The 27288-nt window shown below is 42.5% G+C and overlaps 1 protein-coding gene across 3 annotated transcripts in view; it reads right to left on the reverse strand.

Moving 5' to 3' along the window:
- Window positions 1-552: 552 nt before the first annotated feature.
- Window positions 553-27288, reverse strand: part of Csnk2a2 (casein kinase 2 alpha 2) — a 38879-nt gene continuing 12143 nt past the window's right edge. The window contains exons 4-12 of one of the 3 annotated variants that reach the window (XM_085682008.2): window positions 24524-24574; window positions 16073-16132; window positions 11629-11712; window positions 10826-10936; window positions 10226-10327; window positions 9659-9759; window positions 7969-8117; window positions 6201-6294; window positions 553-999 (exon numbers count right to left, since the gene is read on the reverse strand). In XM_085682008.2, coding sequence (XP_085538134.1) covers window positions 6218-6294; window positions 7969-8117; window positions 9659-9759; window positions 10226-10327; window positions 10826-10936; window positions 11629-11712; window positions 16073-16132; window positions 24524-24574 — 735 coding nt within the window. In that variant the 3' untranslated portion in view covers window positions 553-999; window positions 6201-6217. Of the gene's footprint in view, window positions 1000-2244; window positions 6295-7968; window positions 8118-9658; window positions 9760-10225; window positions 10328-10825; window positions 10937-11628; window positions 11713-16072; window positions 16133-24523; window positions 24575-27288 lie in introns of those variants that run through there. The other 2 variants (XM_085682010.2, XM_085682009.2) reach the window with 2 other exon arrangements.

Here is a 27288-nt window from a genome sequence, read left to right on the forward strand (position 1 = left end):
AAAATCTTTGGCTTTGGTCCCCACCCTCCCATTGGACAGAAGATTCAACCTGTCTCCAAGACTTGAAGTGGGTGTGACTGAGTGGCAGAATAAAGTGTTGAGGTGTAGTGGGCGGTGGTGGCACACGCCTTTAATCCCAGCACTCGAGAGGCAGAGGCAGGTGGATCTCTGTGAGTTCGAGGCCAGCCTGGTCTACAAGAGCTAGTTCCAGGACAGCCAGGGCTGTTACACAGAGGAACCCTGTCTCAGGAAAAAAAAAATGTTGAGGCATGAGCTCTAAAGAAACAGCAGCAAAGGGTGACTTCCAGCCTCTTCCTGAAGTCACCATGGGGGCCATGCTGAGCCACTCCTCATGTGGAAGAGGTGAGGGTGAACGATGGGGAATGCACCAGGGTAAGGTCCAGCTCTCCCCGCCTCTGCAGCGACCCAGGCTGCTCACTCCCCTCTGCCTGACTCAGGCCTTGCCCGCCATGTCCCTCTAGTTAGAGCCTGCTCATTGTCCTCTCTGGTCTTGGTCAATGGCCCCTTCCATACGGAAAACTCTACATCCACTTCTTTTAAAACATTTTATTCAATAATATATACTTTTAAAATAATAATATGTAACTGCCCATCATGCCGTACACTGCCCCCATCCCGTCTGTGGAGTCTGTGGTCAGCTAGTCCTTGGGATCTGCTGGAGCAACAGGCAGCCATGGGACGGGCCAAGGACATGGGGAGCAACAGTAACCAACAACCATTTTTGCATACCCTTCACATTTCCCATGCTTTCTGGGTCGGGAGGAAGTCAACAGGAAGCCAAAGGCATGTGAACCTTTTACATTCAGAAGTGAGGTCTGATTTACGGTGGTGGGCTGCCCTTCAGGTGGTCTAGTTCGTGCTCGCCAAGCCTGCCACCATTGTGTGTCTGCTCTCGGGACGTGATCTCGCTACACGCGTTAAGACGTTTGATTTTGCTCTTGTTCTGCTTATGGAAAAGTATGAGGAACCGCAACAGACCTGGGGAGAGATGGGAGGAGGGGAAAGAGGGCATTAATTAATCAGAGCCAGAGTGAGAGGCAGGCCACCTGGGACAGGGCACAAGCTTGTCTTCTCCACTCGACGGGACACTGGCTTTTCCTGCTCTTTGACATTCTAGAGGCAGTCATTGATCTGCCTTCTGGAGAAGAACTCTGGCCACATTATGTCATGGTCATTTCTCCTTCCCTATCTTTCAAGTTCAGGTGCTGATGCAAATGCCTAGTGACCATCCCACAAGCCAGACAGGAGGTCCAGCTCCAGGGTCTCAGACATGACACACTTGAGGGTACCAAGTCTAGGAAGCTGAGGACTTGGTATTTATTCCAGGAAAGGGCTGAATCCACTCACTTAAGGGCAGCGGGCGGGCTCAAATGATTCTCAACTGCCGCTGCAGGCAGCTAGCTGTCTGGGATGGCCTTTCATACCCATCATGGTAAAGCTGGTGACTAGATTCTAGAGACCACAATGAAGCATCCAGTAAGCTCTCAGTCACTCTGTGGAAACTTCCCTTGGGGGTTTCTTTCTCCTGCTCAATAGGTGAGAAAAGCTGCTGTGCATGTTAAGAAATTACACCCCACCCCAAGCTCTTCAGCTTTTGTCCAAGGCTCCAATCCAGAGTGATCAGTCAGGGATAAAAGCACGACCATGCAAGACCCCTACCACCAGCCAAATGATGGTACAGGCCCACAATCACGTGTATGCTGCAAGGAGTGGTAGGGCGAGATTGTTACAAATACCCAAGTCTGGGTCCCAAGGTTAAAGTCCTGTAACAAAACCAGTCAGTCCTGAGAAGCAGGGGCCTTGAGCGATGCCACCGAGAAACTAGAGAACAAATCTACCACACACTCCAGTCCCACTCCTAAAGTGTTCACAGCAAACTCATGGCCTCAGCCACCACGTATGTCTTCGAAGCTCCAAGTGTAAGCTGGTGCTCCCCCCTCCCCCGAGACAGGGAAGACAAGTTAAGGTCCCAGCAACTGTTTGTCTCCTAGCTGGGAAGATCAGGCACTGTCCACATGGCAGCCCATGTCAGTCATCTCGGGCTACACCGTGGAACTGGGGCTGCAGTGTTCACGGGGAAGGGTCACCAACAACACAGGCAGCGCTGTCTTCCTGCAAACAGAAGGCTCCTTGGTTCTTCAAGATCATCCAAGCTTGCCTCTGGATAGCAACATTTCTGCCCCAAACTCTTAGTCACCATTTACAGCAAGAAGAGCCAGCAAGTGAAAAACTTAAATTTATTGATTCAAAGTTTGTTTTTTTTGTTTTTTTTAAAATCCCCCAATACATGCAGTTCAGGGTTAAGTGTCACATTTGTAGCACATTGTTGAGTATTGACACAAAAGTATGCATCAGTTGCATAATTCAATCTTGCCAGCGTCTACGACAAAGTTCGCCACCCCCTAGCGCAAAAGCAAGCGCTCCTAGCCACCTCCCTTCCCATCATCCATACACTTGAATTTGTGTTTCAAAGGCATGACACACCTGTTTTAATTTTTTAAACTCCCCGGCAAACTCACAAGATCTGCTTGCTTTTGCTTTCAGAAGGGATGGCATTCTATAAGCACCTCTCCCCACAGCTCTTATCCACTCACTCATGCACAAGAGGGAGACTGCCCTTCCCTCTGAGTGTCTGGGAATCTGAACTGACATTAAAGGAAACAGTTAACTGGCTCCTACACTGACCCCAATACACATATATTCTTCCCATTGTTCCTGTCCCGAAGCTGTGCTGACATAGCAGCCATGATCCTGGAGATCCTAGGTTGTTTCCCTGAGTAGGTACAGACCAAGGCCCTTGGCAACTACCTCTCAAGGGCCATTGGACCCAAGCCAGGGGCAGTGTCCTCTCCAGGCACATTTGTGACAGGAGCTTAGTGACCCCTAGTTTCATTCTCAGGAAGTATGAGCTGTTCAAAGCCTACCTTTATATTTTTCTTACCGGATACTTTTCTTTCACCTGCACCCCACCACCCAGCCATGTCCCTAAGCCTCCAGGATCCCCAACTCCTTTCTCTCAGCAGTCAGCCTGAGATTGTTTTCCTTTTCACGAGAGGATCCATGTGCCCTAAGCCAGGTGGGCATGGACAAGTTAAGGGAAGGTTCACAAGGAGGCCTGACAGGGCACTCTGCTCCATACCAGGCCTCAGTAACACATGCTCTCTTTACACAGGCAATGGCTTCTACCCAGCCACCCACAACAGGGACAGGAGTCAGGTTCAACTGAGTGGCGGTCGAAAAGATCGAACTGCTACCAACACACTTCTTAGTAGCATTCTCAGCATGGCTTTCTTAGCCCAGGCAACCTTGAGGTCATGCTCCTTGTGGATACCAAGGAGACAGTGAGCTGGAGTCAGCCCTGGGGCCGGAGCCTCTTCTCAGCGCACCATGTGCCGTCTTGAACACAGGCAGTACCTGAGATGATAGTGCAACACTACCCTGTTCCCCACGGTTTGTTGTGTTTTTGCTTTTCATTAGGAAATAATTAAGTCCTTGTCATAGGCACTTTTAACTTGTTATAAGGTAATGAAACTAACAAAAGAAAATTACTGAGATGAGTTTAAGATGTATGTATTCATGTGAAGGATACTGAGTGGGTAAATTTACCAGTTTAGTCTGAATCAATCAACCTCTCTCTCTCTCTCTCTCTCTCTCTCTCTCTCTCTCTCTCTCTCTCTCGTACACACGCGTGCACACACACGCTTTAAAACTCTCCAAACTCTGAGGGCTGGACCCAGGTACACCTGGATCAAGATAGGTTTGGAGACAGATGAGAGGGCTGCTAGATTCACTGCAACTTGAGAAAGATCAGCCTAGGCAGAGTGCAGATCCAGAGGGAGCAAGCGTTAAGCCCAAGGATGTTCCACAGTAGGGGGGAAGAGAGGTAAAGTACAGGCACTGCTGCATACAAAGGACACGCCCCGCTGAGCTGTCACTCAAGGACCTCTCTCCTAGAGCATGCCAAAGAGGGTCAGGGGAACATGGCCAACTCTTCTCACAGAAGTTTTCACTGCCTCTGGAGGACCCAGGTCAAAGAGATTGGGTTACTGCTCAATTGAGACTCCCCCAACAGGCTCTTGAACAACTTAAGAGAGAAGCATAGGTAATAAAGGCAATGAGGTTAGAAAACAGGAAAAACATACGGTAACATATTCCCTAGACAACCAAAGGGCACACGAGAAAGCCCATAGTATCCCCAACACTTGAGGTTTACTACTTGACATGTTAACCCAGGCTCAGTGGCGTCCATGTCACGTTTCCAAGTCAGGAAGAACAAATGTATAGCACATCGGTACACAGAAGCTGATGCAAGGAGGCAGATCTGCATGAAAGCCTTAACTGCACGGCAATGCTTTGGCTTCATAAAGGATCTTAAAGAAGATTTTAAAACTTTATTTATTGTGTGTGTTTACATGCCACAGCGCAAGTGTGGGAAGAGGACAGCTTGTGGGAGTAGGCTCTCCCCTTCACCGTGTAGATTTTGGGGACTGAACTCTGGGCAGTCTTTGCAGCAAATACCTTTATCTGCCATGTCACTGGCCCAGAATCTTACTTTTTAACCTATAAACTCAACTCCATACTACCAAGAAGAGTTAATTTGCCTTTTAAGTTCCCACAGACCAAACGACAAAATAGAATCTGCATTTAGAGATGGACCTGCTACCAATACCAATACAAGTTTATTGGAATTTGGAATGTAAACAGATGTTTCAAACAAACAATCTAACCTTATAAAAATGTATGGTATTATTAAATAGTTAATGAAGAAACCCTAAGTGTGATGTGGTAGATACCCCAAACATGTTAGGTCTCCAGAGCTGAGGCATGGCTCTGCAGTCAGGAGAGGGGACTAGGTGACAAACCATGTCAGTGACCAGTTCCCCAAATGAAATCGGCCCTACAAAAAACAAAAATAAAACAAAACAAAAAACAAACAAAATCTATCTCTTTCTGCTAACACAAAGTTAGCACAGTGGATCTATAAAGCTTTGACACTCGCTCCAGGAGCCCCACTTCCTCCCCCACCAAGCCCTGGTCACCCCGCTCCAGCCAGTTGCAGGAGTCACAGGACAACCTTGCCCACAAGCAAGCGCCTGCATGCCAGACTTCTTTGCCACCACATTCATGTATGACCTATCAGAGCTGTAAATGCCATCACCCCGATTGCAGCCAGACCTGTTTTTCACAGGATTAAAAAGAGGGAAGGTGGCAGGTATGCCTTTTGTACATGTGACATCTTTCCTGAATGAATCCTAATAGAAAATTTCCCTCCCGCTTCGCCCTGCCTGAAGACTAACTTTGCAGTGGCAGCTACGGTTGTGAACAAAAGTAGTCTTCGTTTTAGAGTGGAACATTAAAGGAGGTGCCCACACAAAGCTGTGCTGAGAAATGGTGAGATTTTCCTTACAAGGCAGGGGGGAAAAACCCAAAAAAGAAACAAGATTCAACAGTTAGGCAAATCAATAAAGGTGAGCCCCAAGTTATGCACACTGCATGGAACTTCTAATGCACCTGGGGCCTGTTCATGGCATCTCAAGATTTATAGTGCCATCTTCTGACACTATAGAGGACGTGGTGAGAGTGACCGCAGTTTGCCTCCAAATGGATATACTTAGAAGAAAACTGCAGGAATGAGGTACATTTCCTGGAGAGCTCATGTCATAAAAAAATACATAACACATGAATTTGTAAAAGAGCTTAAAAAAAATACTGTCACTGTTTTAATCTTTTTTTCTTTTTTTTTTCTTTTGTAAATGAGGCTGGTGTGTCAGAACAGACTGCTGACTTTTGCTAAAACTTGAGCCTGAATTCTCACAAAAGAAAACCAGACCACAATGGAATAGATAGGAAGTCAGATATTCAGAGCTTGTTGACCGAACGGGTTAACTCAACAGTGGTATCCTGTTAAACGCAGGTACGTGCACAACAACTCCGAGCGTCTCATCTCCCATGCATTCCAAAGGGAGAGTCCCTCAGACCCTGCACTATGTGCTGCCACACTGCACAACACAGCTCCCTGCAGACTAGTCTGGGGAGTTTCTTGCTTTTGACAGGCTTTAGGTCTTTACTCTTCTTTGCCTTTAGAAGGAATGATTAGAATTTCTTTTTATCACACTGTAGTTTCCTTCAAGTTTTTGTTTGGTTGTTGGTTTTATTGGCAAGCATCAGTGCCGCATTACCGTCGATTCTCCAGGCTTCATCGTGCTGCGGTGAGGCCACTGGAAAGCACGGCGTTCTCTGGGCAAGGCTGGGACTGCTCCTTCACCACAGGGTCTGCAAGAGAGAAGCACAGGTCCACATGTCAGCACCCGCCTTTCCTCTTCTATATGCACCAAGACGGACATTTATGAGGAACTCGGGTCCCTCACGAAGCAGGCACCAGGATCAGGAATGGACTCCTTTTCTTTTTGTCCTCAGGGCAAGGAATATCACTCAGTCTCATACATGCTAGGCAATCAATCTTCTAAGTCATAGCCTCAACTACTTCTGAAAATTTTATTTGTTGCTCAAACTAACACTGAACTTAGCCTTAGGCTGCAGCTCAGTCAGGGTAGTGGTCACGCCCAGTGGGGAATTATTTGGAGGTAATTCTACTTCCTTGGAATACAGACCTGGCTGCTGAAAGGCACAGCAACCCTAACTTAACCACCAAGTTCTTGTGATTTCTTCTTTGCGTATCAACATAATACCTAGCCTTTAAATTCTTTAAAGCATGTACAATGAGCACGTTATAAAAAGGGCGAGTAAAAGAGCCAGTGGCACTCTATCAATTTTAAGCAGAGTGTATATGCAGTTTATTTAGAAAAGCAATCAAACAATTATCTGAAATATCAGGTTGTTTCTGTTATTATTTCTGAGACAGGGTCTAACTATATAGCCTAGATTGCCTCAAATTTGCAATCCGTATGCATTTGCCTCATGAGTTTATACCAGTACTGCTTCTTTATTTTATTGTGTTTGCTTGCTTGTTTTTTCAGACAGGGTAGCCCAAGCTCTCATGGAACTCACTCTGTAGTCCAGACTGGACTCGAACTCAGGGATCCACCTGCCTCTGCCTTCTCAATCCTTAGAGATTGTATTGCCATGCCTGACTATGTGTGTACCTGCCTCTGAGTGCTTGGTTGAGGTGTGTGCATGACTAGACTGCCACCTCTGCCTCCACACGGGTGAAGAGCACGTGAGACTTTCAATGGAAAGATGTACTCAAACCACAAGGAAGTGCAAGAGGCACACAGCCATGCTGTGGGAAATGTCGGAGCCTGGCGGCCACAGCTGCCTGCTCACCTCAAGTTGCTCTTATTCACATACTGCTTCCTCTAGAAACCATTAGAGCCATCTCACTACCTCTTTGTCTGTTTTGTTTTGAGACAGGGTTTCACTGTGTAGCCTTGGATGTCCTGGAACTTGCTCTATAAACCAAGCTGATCTCGAACTCAGAGATTCACCTGCCTCTGCCTAAGTGCTGGGATTAAAGGTGTGCATCACCACTACCCAGCTGATCTTCCTACTTCTAACTAATTTCTTTAGAGGGAAAAAATAATCTTGATTATATTTTCACACTTGGGGAAAAAAAAAATCTTGCCACGCAGTGCTCATCCCAGCACTCAGAAGGTAAAAACAGGAGGATCTTTGTCAGTTCGAAGCCAGCATGGTCTACAAAGTGAGTTCCAGGACAGGTCCCAAAGTTACAGAGAAACCCTGTCTTGAAAAGTGAACAAGAATCTTAGATACCTTCAGTATACGAGTTCAGAATGATGGGAATGGGTAGACAGCATTGCCTCAGAGGTATTACTGACAGTGAATTAATCAAACACCTTCAGGAACTAATAAAATCACCTGTAAATTGGTCTCAGTGATCTAGAATAATGATTTGAAGCCAAATTCCTAGGTTGATCTAATCCATACCTAGTTTTCTGACTGACACCAAAGAAAAAGGGAGATACTTACAGAAGTATGGGTGCTCCATGGCCTCTTTGGCAGTTAGTCTCTGTTGATGGTCGTACCGCAGGAGCTTGTCGAGAAGATCTAGGGCCTCGGGGCTGACAAGGTGTCTGTTCTCACTATGGATAAAGTTTTCCCAACGCTTCCGTGAATGCCTACAAAAAGTGCATCATTAGTATTCTGAAACTAAATACAAGAAAAACCTCCTCTAATAGATCTAACACAAACCAACCCTTAGAATGCTGCACTCTGAAGCAGCTGAAGCTCATTCTTCTCAGTACCTACTTCAGAACAGGCTGGTTTACGTACAGCCTGGTGCCCCCGCTAAAACCACAGCATGCTGACATGAAACTGCTCAGTCTATTTAAAACATCTGCATCTGAGTAAGCATTATTCTTCTGCCTTTTTTTCATCAACTGTGAGAAAGGCCTGGTGGTGACAAAGTGAGGCAACGGTCAGTAGATATATTTAGAAGGTTGGCTTTAGAAATAAGTGGTTTCATAAACTAATGTCTGAAGACCAAATATTTACTTTTAACACACTGTACTGAAGCTGAGCTGGCCAGCCAGGGCTACACACAGCAAGACCTTGTCAAAATAACAAAATAACCCATAAAAATATACCTTAACCATGAAAACCTGCACGGTACCTGAAATATAAGCATGTCTTAATAGTTATTACAAAACTTACTTTAGAAATAAGCTATTCATTTATTTGAAAAAGCATAGCTTTTAATATTTGCCATCAAAATAAGCATGTGTAGCTCTAGGGAAATGGCTCAGTGGTTGAGAGCACTGTCTGTTGTGGGAGAATGCTTCTGTACATGGTAAAGATTTGTCACTCTGTATTGGTTTAATGAAATGCTGATTGGCCAGTAGCCAGGCAGGAAGTATAAATGGGGCAACCAGACTAGAATTCTGGGAAGAGGAAAGGCAGAAACAGTTACCAGCCAGACACAGAGGAAGCAAGAGAAGGCCTCACTGAAAAAAGGTACCAAGCCACGTGGCTAAACATAGACAAGAATTATGGGTCAATTTAAGTTATAAGAGCTAGTTAATAATAAGCCTGAGCTAACAGGACAGTTTATAATTAGTATAAGCCTCTGTGTGTTTCTTTGGGACTGGATAGCTGTGGGACTGGGCAGGACAGAAACTTGTCTACAACTGGCTGCTCTTCCAGTGAACTAGGTCCAAATGGTGGCTCTTAACTATCGGTAACTCCAGTTCCAGAGGACCCCTTTTCTGGTTCTACAGACACCAAGCAGACACACACGGTGCATATACATGCAAACAAGTAAAACATGCCTACATACAAAATAAAAAGAATTTTTTTTAAAAGCCATGCTTTAACATTATGATTTTGTTATCCATTTGCTTCCACAGGATCTCATGATTCCAGGCCAGCTTCAAACTCAATGATCTTCCTACCACAGTTTTCTAAGTGCTGAGATCAGAAACATGTATGTCCACATATGACTTATTTTCTATTGATAAACAGGAGTCCTAACACTTGAGAGGCCAAGGTTGGTAGATATCTGTGAGTTCAAAACTAGCTCTGGTCTACACAGAAGTGAGACTCAACCTCAATAAATAAATTGGATAAATGAGAAATTGGATTTCGCGTAATATTTCCACTTTAGAAATAGAGCAAAATGCTTGCTCCCTCCCTTACCCCCTCTCTCCCCTTTTTTACTTACTGTCCCAAGATATCATTGAAGTGTGGATCTAGGTCTATGTGGTACTTCTTCAGATACCCATACAATTCATCTGTCCCCAGAACCTTGGCAATTCGAACAAGCTGAAACACAGAACACACTGAACCAAACCACCAAGCACAAAGCTTCCCATGAGCTTGCCAGGACACTGTGCTGGGTCTGGGAATCAGGAAATTCCATACCACCCAAATCTCTACAGACCTAACAGAGAGAGACCCCAGCCTAGAGTAAACAAAGAGACTTAAGGACACAAAGTTCACATGAATGCAAGTTTCTAAACTGCTTTTAAAGGGTTAACATAATTTAGAGGCTAATATCTTTGGGGACACTGATCAAATGACTAGAATCTGATTTTGTCAGACAAAGAGGTGTGTTACTTCTTAAGAGTCATATTGAACTTTCACCACAGACAGCATTGGCTGTCTCTGCATGGTTGGGGCCCTCATGCCCACACACAATTCTGGACAATTCGTTAGCTTACAGAGCAACACTCTACACCTCATTACCACCCCAGAGGCTAAAAAACCAGCAAGGGCTGAACCTGCTTACCTGGTCGTAGTTGTCCTGCCCATGGAAGAATGGCTCCTTTCGGAATATCATGCTTGCTAACATACAGCCCAAGCTCCACATGTCCAAGCTGTAATCATACATCTGCAGGCAGGAGAAATGGTCATTAGGTCAACAATGTATTGACTCGAGTTTCTCATACTCATCTGACCTCTAAAGATTAGCCCTTGATTTTGAGGCACTACGGCCTTATCCATACTAGGCAAGTAGCTACTACTAAACTCCATCCTCAGCCTTTCTGCACTTACTTTAGAACTAAAAGTCACTCCTTTCCCTTAAGAAGAAGAAAAAGCCAGCAAGAGACTTAGCTAGTAAAGGCTGTCAAGCCTCTAACCTAAGTTTGGTTCTAAGAACCAATATGGTGGAGATCCACAAACTCCTGTGAGTTGTCTTCTGACCTTCCCACGAGGGCTATAGCACAAGTATGCTCATACATACACAAGAAAATAATGAATTCTTTGTTAATGTAGCTGAGAAAAACCTTTAGAGTAGAATAATAAGAATAAATTGACTACACAGCAATCAGGAAAATCCTTAAGAGAATATAAAAATAGTTCAGAGCAGTTTCACTGACACATTCACCTGATAGTCCACAAGGAGCTCTGGTCCCTTGAAGTACCTCGAGGCCACGCGAACATTGTACTCCTGAGCAGGATGATAGAATTCCGCCAGACCCCAGTCAATCAGTCGGAGCTATAAGAAAGACCAAACAATGCGAGAGGTGCACTTCGAGATGCTCACCCATAGCTGACGAGGCCACAGCACATCTCTGCTACAGGTATTCGGCCACATGTAGTGCACCCATGAAAAGTCTACTTCAGAAACTGGAGATGAGGTCATTTCTGAAGCAGAGTACTTAGAATATTGTAAGTACTGAGTTTTTCTCCTTTTAAAGTTATCCTGTTTTTTTTTGCTCTACAAATCAAAAGCACTCAGCCTTTTTTCTGTCTCCATACTCCTTTCATGTGGAACACATTTCCCATCATTCACAGCTCTAAAGCCTCAGGTACTACTGAAGGACTCATGTGCATGTCCCACTCTGGAACTGTTCTATTTGGTCACTAAGCTAACACTGGCTAAAACAACCAGAGTTGGAGAGACCCAAGTGTACTTTTTAGGGATATTAGGATTGGTCTAATGGCCACTAAAAAGCAAAGCAGAAACTACAACTATAGTTTCTTCCTGAGGTCCTCTGAACACAAAACCCAAAATAAAACCAGTGACCATAGCCAAGGTCACATGCACTTTGTGGAGACTAGAAGTCATAGCAACCCAGTCTACTGAAGAAATCAACACTCTACAGACAACAGTGCTACTGGACAATGCTGAGGTTTCCCCAAGCCTTCATTCAGCAAAGATATGGTGCTACCTGGCTGGACTGGTACCTTTTTTTGTTGGTGATCTATCATGACATTGTGAGGTTTCACATCCCTGTGCATGATTCCCTTGCTGTGGCAGTAATCCAGAGCCTAGGTAGGTAAGAAAGCAGAGAAAAGTAAGCAAACCCTCTAACACCCCCAAGGCAAACACATTTTTATTATTTGTGACACTTTACCTTGAATTGTCTCAAAAAGGGCAGCTTATTGCCTTTAAGGAGAGAGAAAATAAGATGTTCTCCAAAGACACTACAGCTGGTAGCCAGTAGAAAGGGGGCAGTTGATGATCATGATGAAGGTTGCTTTAAAAAGAGAGAATGTGAGGCCAGAGTGTGGGACCTCAGAATCTATGTGGGCATGAAAAATCTGAAAATATTTATTTTTTTCTCCTGTACAGAGATTTCTCTGTAGCTTTGGTGCCTGTCCTGGAACTAGCTCTTGTAGACCAGGCTGGTCTCGAACTCACAGAGATCTACCTGCCTCTGCCTTCCGAGTGCTGGGACTAAAGGCATGCGCCACCACCGCCTGGCCTGAACATATCTTTTAACCAGGCAGACTTAAAAGTTATGTGAACTATCTGAGTTTACATTTACATTTTTCTTAAACATAAAACCTGAGCCAGCATTTAAGAATTATTATTACTATTCTAAGAGAGAAAATCACTTCCTGTAATATAATCAGTATAAAAGGCTTTTAAGTGTTGAAAGCCAATGATCCTCAGTAAACTGAGAGCTGTGTGACCAATGCCACCATGTTGTTGTAGAACTTCTCAGCACCCGCACAGTTCCCTGGAGTTCGTTTTTAGTTACTGCCCCTGCCAAGCTGCTCCCGGCCCCCGGTGGATCTGCTATCTAGAGATTTCTTACTGCTGGATATCACTACTAATAGTATAGTACTTTGTCTAATTTTCTCACCGAGCTTATTTATTTTTGACACTGAATCATTTATGAACTTACTAGGATTGTTTCTACTTTTGGCTGTTGAGAGCAAACGCTGCAATGAACAATCATATTTAAGTTTTTCTGAAGGGTATGTATCCATTTATCTCGGGTAAATACTTTAGGGGCAGAAGCACCTTGTTGCATGGTAACTTTACAATTTTTAAGAAACTGCCTGTTTTCTCAAGTCTATCACAAGATGGTTCCAGTCCTTCCACATTCTCACCAACACTTGTCACTTTTTTTTGTTGTTTCGCCAGCCTCTTTCCCTCCCAAGTGCTGGGATTAAAGGCATGTGACACCACCGCCTGTTCCTTTTTAAATTACAGCTATTCAGGTAGCTCAATGTATTTCTGATTTGTATTTTCTTATTAGTGATGAAACATATTATCTGTCATGTGTTCACTGATCATTCTATATACACACATACATATTTCTATATATATTTAAATATAGACTTTAAATAATATATATATCAAAATATATTTATACAGCCTTTAAAGAAACATTGATTTAAAATTTTAAGTTTGGAGTAACAAGCCTTTTTCCTTTTTATTGTTACACATTTCAGTCAGGCAGCCCTCTACTCTCCGCACCCAGACTGGCCTCAGAGTCGATATTCTCCTGCCTCAAACTCCTGAGTGTTGGAATGACCACATCCAGCCTTTCTTTTTTTAAAAAATTTTTTTTTAACCCCTAATATATCTCCCACCTACCCACTCACAGCTCTTAAGTCTTCTTTTCCACACACACACCATGGGTCATCTTGTGAACACCAAAGTTAGACCTTTTGGCTTAAGAAGCACAGGAAAGTTTCAGGAAGCCAGAAAATTCTTCATGTGGGGGCTATCCTGTATTAAAGACTATTTAACACAATACATGGCATCTACTTACGGTCTAGGTGTCAGCTGTGTCACCTCAGGCTGTGACAACCAAAAGTAATTCTAGATACCAAGTACCTCCTGCAGTGGTAAACTAAGGAGGACACCACACCAGGCATCTTCATGTTGGAGGATTTTTAAACAGAGGACAAGCAAGCAGCATGCCAAAAAACATGTTCCCTGTTCTATAGCAACAGTAACAGACAACTTTGACACTTTTAATTTGAATTTGGAGAGTGGACAATATAAAACATGGAGACAGAAGTGAGATATAATCTCCAAAGAAGGGAATACTAGACAGAAGGAGCCTAAGAGCACTTTCTGGATGTCCAGAATTTTTCTGCCAGCCTTGTCCATTGTTTTTGGTGTGGCAGAGTAGCCACCAGCTACGCAAGACCACTAAGCACTTGGCAAGTGATCAGTATCACATGAGCAGAGAACTTAGGTTTTGCTTAAGCAGCTACCACAGATCTAAGGACACTTGGCTGAAGGTTTACACATACCAAGTCTACTAACACAGAGACTCAAGATTTACTTTACAACAGCTGTAGAAAGATTCTAATGTGCTGTTGTGCCTTCTTTAAACTGACATTTTGCTTAATCAGCATTTCATAGTTCTCACAAGTCCCATCTTGGCAGTTTTCTTATAAAACCAGGTTCCATGTGGGCACATGCCCCTGGATCTGAACCAGATCACAGGAAACCTGGAGGTGGGGTCGGTCACCGAGCAGTCACATACAGCCTCCAGCTCAGTTTCTGCCATTTTATCCAGCCTTTGTCAAAGATAGAATCCAGACAATACCTGGGATAGGAAAGACACACGAAAGCAAAGGCTGAGGAAAAAGCAGCAGTGATTAGTTCTTGGCAGTACTCACTGGCCAAACACCCTGTGGGGATCCTAAACACCTTTAAATTCCTTCTGATCATTCATTAGCAGGAACAGATAGAATACTGCTACCACTAGACAGTAGCAGGGCCCCAGCACTGAGGACAGCTGAGCTAGTTTCTTTGTCCAGCTGGTGCTCGCTAGCTAAATACTGACTTAAATGAACACTTGTGAGAAATGGGCAGTGGCTCTCAAGGGTGCATGTGTGGGGTTTTCTGGGAGGACTGCAAACCTCTTCCTACTAGGCTTCTCGTCTGGAGGAGACACAGAAAAGGTGGACCAGGTCAAGCTCTAGTCTACCCTTCCCAACAAAAAGGAAGCTCAATAGACATGGAGTGAATCCCAAGCCCACCACCTGTGGCTCCAGGAACAGGCAGATCATTCAAGCACAATTCTATGGAAAAGCATTCATTTCATGGAGTCAGGTCTTCAAACTTCCACTCCCTAAATCCAGCCTTGCTCTAACCTGGTTCAAGCTATGTTTCACAGTTCCCACATAACCCCTAACTTAGGAGTTTTCTTAATTGAGATCTACAACCACTAACTCCCCCACCCAAGTTTTTGTAATACTCTATAATTTATATTAGTATTATTATTTTGGAGAGAGTTCTCACTTTGTAGCTCTGGCTGGCCTGGAATGTACTATGAAGACTAGGCTTGTATTGAACTTAAGAGACCCACTGCCTCTAACTCCCCAGTGCCAGGAGTTAGTCATACGCCACCATGCCTGGCCAATTCTGTATTTATAAAGCACTTCTGTGAGTTCATAGTTCTTATTAAGTTATTAGTGATTCATTACCTTAAAAGGTCTATGCAGCATTTCCAGAATGCTTTACTCAAGTGTTCACCTCGACAAATGAAAATATTCTTTTGCCAATTGATAATGCTTCTATTTTTCTTTTTGATAGTACTTGGCATTTTTAAGTCATTTAGAAGGTCCACCCATCACTTCTCCCTAGACTGAGCACTAGCACTTAGGTGAGGGGTAGATCTTCTCGTATAAGAAAGGATGGTAAAAGACAGTTTGGTAAAAAACAAACAAACAAACAAACAGGCTGCCAATTCTGTACCCATCCCTCTTTATGATTTTCCCACCAAGAAATAATAACCATTTGACACCCTTTGAAATCAAGGGCTGGTCACAGGGTTGACTTTGGCTAACAGGTGCTGGCCAATCAGCAAGGGCCGGCCAGGTTGAGGTCTCCATTCTTACTGCTATTTCAAAGACGGGATCAACTATTCCAGCAGCTCCAGCCTGCATCAGACACATGAATGGGGCCAACCCAGACCACTTTGTCTCAGTCAGGCAGACTTCAATCTAAAAAAGACTTACCAGGCGAACTCTGAGATTATGAGCAATAAAAAGCCATCTTTAAAATCTTTATGTCTGAGTGACTTTCTACATAGAAGACTAGGATTAATTAACTAGTTAAGAGCACTGGCTGTTCTTTTAGCGGGCCTGGGTACAAATCCCAGCTCTCGTGTGACAGTTCACAACTGTCTGTAACTCCATTTCAGGGGATCTGACACCTTCACACCAATGCATATAAAGTTAAATTAAAAAAAAAGAAAAGAAAAGAAAAGAAAAGAAAATCTGAGAGGTCTCAACAGAATTCTCATCAGAAGTTTAGGCCTCACTAGATTCTCTGGGCAGCAGAAAATATTCTGCTTGAATTTTATCTTTTCAAAAACTTAAAGGAATAAGCCTGATTTTTTAAAAAAAAGTACTGTCTACAAATGCTACTTACTTTAAGTAGTTCATACATATAAAACCGGATATCAAAGTCAGTCAGGATCTGGTAGAGTTGCTGAAACAGATTTCAGAAAACAGAAAGTTAATTTAGTCTGATTGTATTTGTTATTCTAAATGCTGGCCTTCCTCCACAAATTACAATGGACACCCACAACTTCACTGCTTGACCTGGAACGGCATAGATGAAGGAGCTCAACATTCCACTTTCAGCAGAGAAGGGGAAAAGGAAGGAGTTCTGGGAGAAGGAAACACTATAGCCAATTTGATCTTTGCTATTCAACGTTCTAGAATTCTAATAACTACAGCCACACTGTTGTGAAGTCAAAGTTGTCTAGCTGTCCATATCAAGCTGAGCCCACCCAGCGCATTGCACACATGGGGAGACCTTCCCTAGCTGCTGCCGACTAGTGTTAGGGGAATGAAATGTTTCATGTAAAAGAAACAGAGGGATAGTGGTATAGACATCTGAAAGATGCCATGAGACATCTCAAAAATCTATGCCCTCTGATCCCCACCAAACAATTCCAGGCTAAATAAGATATCACAGGCAGTAACTGATATATTTTTTAAAAGGAATAACGTAATAAGGCGTTAAAAATAAAAAGGCAGCAGTGTCAAAGATGACCACAAGACAAGCTAACACACACAGGGAAACTTTCATTACTGATAATCCACAGATCTGCCTCATGGAGTTTGAAATAAATTTGAAAATTCTTGGAGCAGAGTACCAGGATCATTAAAATACCACATGTGCAGTCAGACACTATGCATTGCCTTTGGTAATCAATCAATCCCAAGCAAATCTCTTTCCCTGTCAATGTAGGCAGTGTTTCCTATAAATAATTGAAACAACTTTAAACTTTTCCTCTATTAGAGAAAAGAATCACATATCACAGGGATCCTCCAAAGAGCACAGAATGGTTACACTGTGATTTTATAAACAGGAAAATGAAAGTTATCTGCAAATATGACAAAGAAACTAATAAAAAGCACAGTTGTAGAGAAGAGGCCACATCTCTCCTCCCCCATTAGGGAAGAGTAACTTGCCTTTCCAGCTTAGTAAGAATATGTAGCTCTCTCAGCCCCAGATAAACTGCCAGCTTGGGTCCATAAGATGCTGTGCTGGTAGGGGCTCACCTGTGGGCTGAGCTGTACTCAAGCGTACTTACTCACCAACTTGTTTCAGCTTCCTAAGGACCAAACCCCAGGTCTCTGTCTTCCCAACCCTGTGCTTCAAGGCAGGTTTCTTAGCTAGTACTTGGTCACAACTGGCAACCAGAATATAAAGGTCTAAGATACCAGCTTGGGTGTGAGAGATCAATTGCAGAGGTTGTGTTAAACTGAACCATGAAGTCAAGAAATAGCCCAGAAAAGAGAAAAGATCAAATTCTCAAACCCCCAGAGTAATAATATTTTATATTTCTAAAAAACCAATATGGGCTATCTCATTTGAACCTTTATCTCTAAAAGGCTTTTTCCTCTTGGATCATGTACTATCTATAGAAATCATCATGGAAAGGGCCTAAGGTATAAAAACAGATGTCCTTAGGCTGTCAGCAAAGTATTTATGACTACTCCAACCAGTACCAATTTTACTAAATATGAAAGACATTACCCACACAGCAGTGCTTGGGCCTATTCCATTACAAATCCCCGAACGGCTGGCCATCAGTCAGTCTGACCTTTTTTCATGGTTCTTGGTGGGTTTAAGATTAAACTACATCTGGACCAAGTAACCACCTGTGCTTATGATTAAGTCCTTTCCAAGGGCCAACCTGGTTTCCTTTAACTGTTGCTCCAATCTCCATCGCAGACTTCAGGAATCACCTGCTCTGAAGACACCAACAGGTATCTGCTCCTCCATTGCCCCCTTTCAGAGATTCTCTCCAAACCACAACCTCAGCTTTCTACACAGAAACGGGCCTCATCCTTCTTTAAACCCTAGGTCATGCTTTCCCTCTAGGGCAGTGATTCTCAACCACCCTAATGCTAAAATCCTTTTATATACATTTTTTTTCATGTTGTGGTGACTCCCAATCATAAAATTATTTCTTTACTACTTCATAATTTAATTTGCTACTGTTATCATGATTGGTAATGTAAATACCTGACATGGGACCCCACAGAGGTTGAGAACCACTGCTCTAGGGTGTTTGCTCACAGTCTAGTGAGACTCTCAGGGTTACTAGAATTAGCACCAGGTACGGGCAGGGAGCTGAGTTCTGAAGGTAAATCCTCACTGTAGTAAACACGTATATATAAGGAAAGCAGCCTGCTAGCTCATAATCACTACTGTGGTGATTCAGGATCTCTGAAGTCTCCCCACCTTCCCAAGTGTCATGACTGCACTGAAAGCTGTATCCTACACCACTGTCTCCACCAAATCCTCAAGCCAAGCCCTCCCAGCAGGACAGCATGTCTAGCTCCTCCACTCGCTCTTATAATGCTCACCAGTTAGTGACTAAAACAGACCTATCTTTCAAGAACTAGCAGAGTTCATCTGAAATTACAAAGGGAAACTTCCTAAGAACCACACTTTCCCTCCAGGTATGTAGAGAATAGTATTAACCTAGCAGCTGCAGACTGTTGGCAGGAAAAAGCTTTGCTCACATTTGCTTAAGAGACTTACCAAAAACAAACCAAGTTGTTTCCCCAGAAGGTTATGGGCTCACAAGTAAAGGCACTTGCTACCACACCCAACAACCTGAGTTACATCCCTAGGACCCACATGGTACAAAAAAGAACTGATTCCTACAAGTCTGATTTACACTCACTCACTCACAAAGATTATAAAGGTAGTAAGGAAGAAACCACTTACCTATTCAGGTCAGCTGCAAAGCCTCAAACACACTGATGATTCCCTAAAAATCAGTTCTACTACAGGAGTAATCTAAGGAGCCTGGGTGAATATGTCTTTGACTTTTAATAAACCCTGCAACACGTGGAGAGGAGAATGGCAGACAATGCAAATTGATAACCAGGCTTGATGTCTTCTACAGACATTCAAGGGATCACCACAGTGGGCCTCACTTACTCCTACTGCATGCATGAATGCATAACTTCAAAGACGCTGGGGCACCGTCACAGTCAGCCATACTGTGTTCTTGCCTAATGGTTACAATTCAAGAGGACTTCATTTTCTATGGACTCTGACCCAGTACACAAGAGCACAGGTACAAGAAGTATGAGAACGCAGAGCAAGCAGACACAGCTCAGTATACACCAAGAAATCTCAGAGTTCAAATGGAGGAAGATTAAAAAGGAGGGGATATAAAGCCAAAGACAAGCGTTATTTCATATTGTAGCCACCAACTTAGATACTGCTAACATGTAACCTTCAAGACAGAAAAAACAAAACAGTGTTGTTTGGAAATTTATGGAACTAGAACAAATTTTAATTTATAACATTCTTACTGCACAGATAACTGGCATCTCAACTGATACCTTTTCCTTTAGACTTGTTCTAAGACATGTTCATCCTATGCAGCTCAAGCTGACCCGGAACTCACTAGTAGTTCAGGTTGGCCTTGAATTTAGAATTCTCCCATCTCAGTCTCCCAAGCCCTGGGATTGCATACAAGTGTGTGCCACCACACTCTACTCTGACTTGACACTTTCAAGGTGAGGAGTGTGCTGTTAAGTAGTTACTCTAACTCTCAGAGACAACCCCCTCCTTTGAAAGTTTGTATTTTTAAGGGACACTATGTTTCTTTTACTGTTTAACTCTGACATACAGAAAACTGGTGGTTTTTAAAGGGGAACACCAAACTAGAACCTGTATCATGAAATGAACAAACACTAGCAGGAAAATGAATAAGAAACCATCATGGTTTAAAACATGACCCACATTAGAATCACAAAGCAAATATCAACAGGCTCCAAATAGTCAGTACTATACAGGCTGGGTATCTGTGGTGCTTGTGACCAAAAGTTTGTTTTTCAAGACAGGATTTCTTTATGTATCCCTGTCTGTCCTGGAACTTGCTCTGTAGATCAAGCATGCCTTGAACTCAGAGATCTCCCTGCTTCTGCCCCCTGAGTGCTGGGATTAGAGGCATGTACAACCACCACTCTGTTTCTAATGTTGGGCATTTTTTTACTTTTTAGAATATTTGCATAAAAATAATTATTTTTGTGACGAGACCCAATATAAAATTCATTTATGGTTTGTTTTAGGGATATTTTATTTTTTGAAATAGGGTATCATGTAGCCCAGGTGAACCTCAAATTCTCAATCCTTTTGGTTTCTGCCTTCTGAGGGATAGGATTAGATGCCCCAGCCACATCTGAACAAAATCCAAAATCCATTTGTGTTTCATATATTCATATACACAGAACAAAGGTAAGTTCAAACCTTTTTTTTCTTTTTGGAGACAGTGTCTTATTATGTAGCCCTGGATGGCCTCAAACTCAAAGATCCACTTGTCTCTACCTCCCAAGTGCTGACATTAAAGGCATGTACCACCACATCCAGTTCATTCAATATTTTAAATAGTTCTGGTCATGAAACAAAGCTTTCATGATGTGCTTCCCCTTCTCTGCTTTGTGGGCTGATAAGACTTGTAGACTAGGGATGCAAAACCTGGATAAAACATGTTTTCTAGACACAAATACAATCAAATTAAGAGTTAACAATATAAGAATTTTTGAAAAGCCCAGTTGATCTTGAACCATATACTCACAAACATATAGCTCTAAAGATATGGGGACAAGAGTAACTGAGAAAGTTTTAAAAAAGGCCATGATAGTAGATGGATTACAGTGTAACTAACTAAACTTCTTGAATACCGTGAGGAACACAGGAACACCCTCAGATTCTATTAACAGCACATTCAAGAACCAAGTATGGTAATGTCCAACTAACTCTAAGATGACTTAGAGAGAAGAAAAAAAAAGAACCTAGCAATGAGAGGGAAATACAGATTTAACAACAGCAAGGGCATCAAAAACACTGAGTGGCCAATCAAAAGGCTGATAGGTGGCCACTGTGCAGGAAGTCTGGGAGGAAACCCCTTAACCTGCTTGTTTAAAATCTGCATTTCTAACTCAAAACCTATCACATAATATTAACAAATAAGAAGTTAGGCAGGAAGATAGCTGCCTAGATTTACACAACGTATATACACTCTCAGAGACTACAATGAAGAAAAGCTGCTTGAATTCTTTTTTTTTTTTTTTTTGAGAAGGTTTCCCTATAGCTTTGGAGTCTGCCTGGAACTAGCTCTTGTAGATAAGGCTGGCCTGGAACTCACAGAGATTCGCCTACCTCTGCCTCCCAAGTGCCTAAACTCATTTTACAAACGTAATATAACCTAGATATCAAAATAATATGTCTGCATAATGAAAGGAAATTTACAGATTAAAACTGATTATCAACTGATCCAAAAAAAAAAAAAGGCCCAAAACCAACCAAGTGTGTCCACTGCATTGCTGCTTTTGTTGTGTAGTAATGTTGATGGAACCTAAGGCCCTGTGCATGCGAGGGACATCAGTGCTAGGTGAACACCCATCACCAAGTCATAACATAAGCCACGTCACCCTGACATTCAATGAGGACAAGCACTCTTTGGATAGTACTTTAAAGTCAGCTATTAACGCACTTCACACTAAAAGAGGAAAAGATGAAAAGGAAAACTAAATCTTCCCATTTAGGCACAGAATAAAATATAAAAATCCTTAAGGACATAAACACCGATTGCCTATTTGTGACCTGTCATCCTATCTAAAAGAGAAACTCATTATCATGCGCCATCATTCATCCTACCAAAACACACACGCTACCTGATATTTAGTGTTTTAGGATGACCAAATAGCATGGCTCAGTAGTCAAAGGGACTCTCACCCCTCTGCTTCATCTGAAGGTCCTATGAAGGTAAAGCAGTTACAGGCCAGGGAGGAATGAATTTCAGAACTGCAGGGAGAGGGACAACAGTTTGAAGCCTGAAAATGTGTTCATGGACTTAACAGACTAAAAAGCTGGCAATTTGGCCAACAGTGAGGTGCCCATAAGCACAGAGCTTCAAACTAAGAAGAACAGAAAGGCCCAGAAATGAACAGAGTCACTATCTCTGAAAGAGAGAAAACAGCAAGCTGGAAACAGGGCAGCTGTGAGGTAACGCACCAAGAACACTCTACTGGAGACCCCAATTGCCAAGTGTGTTCTCAAGACAGCGATGCCCTTCAGAGCATCACTCCAAAACAGGAGCGGCAACTTAACAGAGCCAAACAACAAGACTGTGAAGAAAAAGATGGGAGAAAATGCAATCATCTCTATGAGAAAACAGATATTACATAAAGCATAAGAGAACAGGACACTATTTTTAAAAATTCAGAGACCGAAACGGACTTCTAAAATACAAAGCCTAACATTTGAATTATATTCTAGACAGCGAGAACAAGAGAGGGGTGAGAAAATCAAAGAACACTGACACCATGGAAGGCTTTCAAGATGGAAAAAGCCCAACAAGATGCAGAACAAAGGATGAAAGGAGCCCACAGGAAGGCACATGTCTGAACATTCAGAAGACTGAGAATGGAGAGAAATTCCTCAACACTTCCAGAAAAAGAAAAGAAAAGTCTGTAAGATCAGACAGGAGGGGCTCTAGTGCTCCCACTGGAACAGACGTTTCAGAACTGCGGAAAGCATGAATCTCACTGTAGACTTAGACCCCAGTGCAGACATAAGTGGGGACAAAAGATGTTCTCAAATATCAAGTCTCAAAACCACCGAGCTCCACAATTCCTTTAAAAGCATCCATTAGAGCATCATGTCTTCAGAACACCTTCTTTAAGGATTCAGATCCCAGAGAAACAGGTTTCCTGTCAACTCCCAAAGAACACTGATACAATACCTGGCAGACACCACCTCTGAGAAACACAAAATGCTAAAGCCACACTAATTTTACCTGTAAGGGAGTTATAATAACAAAGTATTTGTTACGTACAAGAAAGGCTGCATTAGGTTTATTTAAAACTTACTACTCATTTTAAGTAAATGCATCATTTTAAGTAAATCTTCTCCCCTTACTTTTCATTAGATACCTTTAGAGATAGTACCTAAGAAAATTACATGTTCAAATAAGGTTATTACATTTCGCCTGCAGCAGGGATGCTGGAAACCTGCAACTTCAACTGATAAGATGGTTTTATTTCTAGCTTCTAGCTCAACAAACTCACAAGTGTCTGACTCCTTGCCAGAGAGCTGTAACCACCCTCAAGTCCTCTCATAGCCCTGGAAATCAACATCACTATTTTTTTTTTAAATATTTATTTATTTATTATGTATACAGTATTCTGTCTGTGTGTATTCCTGCAGGCCAGAAGAGGGCACCAGACCCCATTACAGATGGTTGTGAGCCACCATGTGGTTGCTGGGAATTGAACTCAGGACCTTTGGAAGAGCAGGCAATGCTCTTAACCTCTGAGCCATCTCTCCAGCCCTCAACATCACTATTTTGTTTTTTATATCAAACTGTGTTCTAAAAAAGGTTTTCTCTTTGCATATCTCAACACCAGAAACCTCATTAGTAGGTTCATTTTTTTTTATTACAATTAAACAAATCCATGAACCAAGTTAAAGCTGCACATGGCTGTAATTCCAGCACTCAGCAGATTAAGGCAGAAAGGTTATAATGAATTCCAGGCAAACCTGGGATAGGATGGTTCAAAACTCAGTGTTTAAAACATTCTTTTAAAAGAATATTTCAGCTGGGAACACTGGAAGACAGTTGTAATCTCAGTACTCAGCAGACTGAGGTAGAAGGTTAAAGTCTGAGGTCAACCTGAGTTAAATCAAACCTATCATTAAAAACTTCAGTATATAGCTAGGCAGTGGTGGTGCACGCCTTTAATCCCAGCACTTGAGAGGCAGAGGCAGCCTGAGTTTGAGGCCAGCCTGGTTTACAGAGTGAGTTCCAGGACAGCCAGGGCTACACAAAGAAAACCTGCCACTAGAAACCACACCAAATGTAAATACCCCAGAACAGTTGACAACAGCGGCTGAAGTCAAACGGCTTTGCATCAACTGTTTTGGACACAGTGTGTATGAACACACGTTTAGCAGCTTCAATCTAAGGATTCCTTCCACAGAAGCTATGTATCCATTATCTTTCCCTATCAGCAAGGGTAGATCTCATGAAAATGAGAGTTAATGTACACTAAAACTGTGCTGTATAAAACAGATGTGTAATAGATGAGGCACTGCATCTCTTATTACAGATGAGAGGATCCCATAGTGCAGCTAACTCCTTGAGAAAGCAAGTCAAAAGGCAATGAGCAACTCCTCCAAATTCAAGAACCCCAACCAAGATCTGCAATATTTGGGATCTAAGCTGCCATCCAAATTCACCAACATCATCCCTGACTGCTTTGATTTCAAGTTCAAGCAGTACCCACCCTACTCCCTCCAACCCCCTGTGAACCCCATGCCAAAAAGAAGCATACACACCTTAAAATCTGTATTATTGATATATTCAAATACCAAAGCTGGTGTCTTTGACTGAAAGAGAGAACAGTGATTCTTTTTAGATACTCAGACAGTAATAAATGCAATTTGTATTGGCCCACCCTCAAACCTCACAGACAAAAAGGATTCTTTCATTAGGGACTGCCTGCGTATTTCGTTTTTTAGATTTGTATTTATTTTTGTGCTTGTGTGTGTCCATCAGAGACCAGAGAGGGTATTAGACACCCTGGAGCTGGAGTATTAGGAGGTCGTGAGGATCTGAACTGAAATGAGTGCTGGAACCTGAACTCAGGCCCTCCAGCTGAGCAGCATGCACCCTCGTCAGTGCTGAGCAATTTCTCCAGCCCCAAAAACCTGTTTGTTGTTATTGTTGTTTGATTTTGAAGTACTTATGATGTCTGGGTTGCTGCAAAGTAACTGGGGAAAGTGGGAGGTAGGAGGAACAGGGTTATAGGCGGGCATGAAATGAAGGTTAACACTGCTCAGTCATACACAGGAAGCTCAGTATGTACTGTTTACATCTGTGTCTATGTGAAGTTTTAAAGAGCAAGATATTCCCAGAATGACCCAGCAGCAGCCCTGAGAAACCCAGTAGTGATTTTATTAAGACTTACAGTCAGCAATATCCCAAGTTGCCATCTGTATCAGGTGCTGCACACTTTCATCTTGGTTTAGCAAACAAGTTGCATCTGACACAGTTCATACTCTTTTAAGTCTTTGTAGGCTCCTAAAAGATCACCTGGGCTGGGTTCAGAGGTGAATGTCTACAATCCAACTTTTTCTTTTCTTTCTTTCTTTTTTCTTAATAATCCAACTTTTAAAAGCACTATAGTTGGAAAGACTTCTCAGTGGGTAAGAGCACTTGCTGTGAAGGCAAAGAAGCCCTGAGTCCAAATCCTCAGCATCCATGTCAAAGCTGGGTACTCTAATCCCCAGGAGATGGAAACAAGAAGATTCCAGAAGCTTGATGAGCAGTCAAACTGAGTGGCCTCCAAACACATGTGCTCCAGTTAGTAAATGTTTAGTTCAGTAACTTCCTTATAAAATCTAGAGCTTCAAATGTCAGGTTAACTCAGGAGAAATAAAATCATGCTAATGAGCAGAATTGGGAGAAAAGCATGGGTTTTAAGGGTTATAAAAATAATTCATCTCAAAAATCTTTACTGCTGGAACTTTACCTCAAGGACAAATCATAGGTTCTTACGAAGTGTGCCACAGTGAGAATGTGTGCGAGAACTTGTGTACACACGTGCACACACTCGTCTTTACCTGGGCAATAGAGTCCAAATAGCACCAAGAACAAATGTGTCTAGCACCGTCCTCAAGAATTTGACCTTTCTACAGATTTAAGTAAGCCTGACCCTCTCAAATTCAGGGGCTAAGGTTCCCTTTCTACTTCCACCTACACTACTCAAAAACAGACGCATTAGGCAAATATGTATGTGTCTGCTCTGTGCATGTGAGTGCAGTCATTCAGAGACCAAGTGTCTGATCCCTCTGGAACTGGAGTTACAGGTGGTTCTTAGTCACTTGACATGGGTGATGGGACTAAAACTCGGGTTCTCTGGAAAATAACATGTACTCTTAACCACTGAGACAGCTCTCAAGCCCTGCTTCATTTTTTTTGCTTAACTCATGTATTATACAAACATGTTAACAAATTACAAACATTAAGTCAGGTATCAGTAAGTTCAGCTAACAGAGAAGGCGAGATGAAGCGGTGGTGGTGGGGGGAGAGACAAAAATGGGGGACACATATACAATCTGTCTACCATGTGCAAGGCCCTTACGTTTAGTGCCTAGCACAGCTTCTGAAGTCTTGTTGCACCACCAGGTGTCTCTAGCTCAGGTTGACCTTAAATTCCCTATGTAGTTGAGAATGACCTTGAACTTCTGATCAACCTGATTCTATTTTCTGTGTGCTGGGATTACAGGCAAACATTACCTTGCCTAATTTATGCATTTCTAGGGAACAAACCCAGGGCTCATTCAGGCTAACAGGCACATAACTCATCTATACCCCCAATTCACATTCTCTCTCTGTGTTCTTTAAATGGAGAATACCCATTTTTACCTCAAACACTAAGACTATATATACAGTGTGTATACATATATTCTTAAGTGGATAATACTCATTCTAACCTCAAACATTATGTAGTTCAGGGCTAATCATTAATCTGAACTAAATAGAATGGGATATATTATTTGTGAAATCAATTGTAAACTAGTATATAATCACCCCTTCTCAGTCTTGATCAGGGCCCAAAAGGAAAATCTTTTCTCATCCTATATTACTGTGCAGCAGGGCAAATTACTTAGCCTTTGTAGACTTTTGTTTTTTTACAGTATAATGGCCCCCTGAATCACTGTGGGGATTGAAAGCTGTGATACAGCTAAAGAGTCGGCACAGCACCTAGCCCACAGCTGCCACTCAGTCTAGCAATTAAATGATGAGGATGTCCTCAGCATACAGAAGCAAAGCCCTGCTTCTTAAATAAGCTTATGTAAAACTGTCACGGAGAACAGGGAAATAATTTCACATAAAGCAGGTAGACAGCAGAAACACAATATAAGTGGCACCAAAGTGGGTTCTGCAAGGATGGAAGCTTAGTCAATCAAAAATACTGTCACCTTTCCCTAGGGTAAGGAAACAAAAGTTAAACAGCACCCTGAGAATAGGTCAAAATTAAGGAAGTTATTTTATATGTTTCTTAATTTTTTATTATTGTGAATATGTTATGTGCATG

This window comes from Myodes glareolus, chromosome 22 (assembly GCF_982192425.1).
Source record: "Myodes glareolus chromosome 22, mMyoGla1.1, whole genome shotgun sequence".
Taxonomy (NCBI): Eukaryota; Metazoa; Chordata; class Mammalia; order Rodentia; family Cricetidae; genus Myodes; species Myodes glareolus.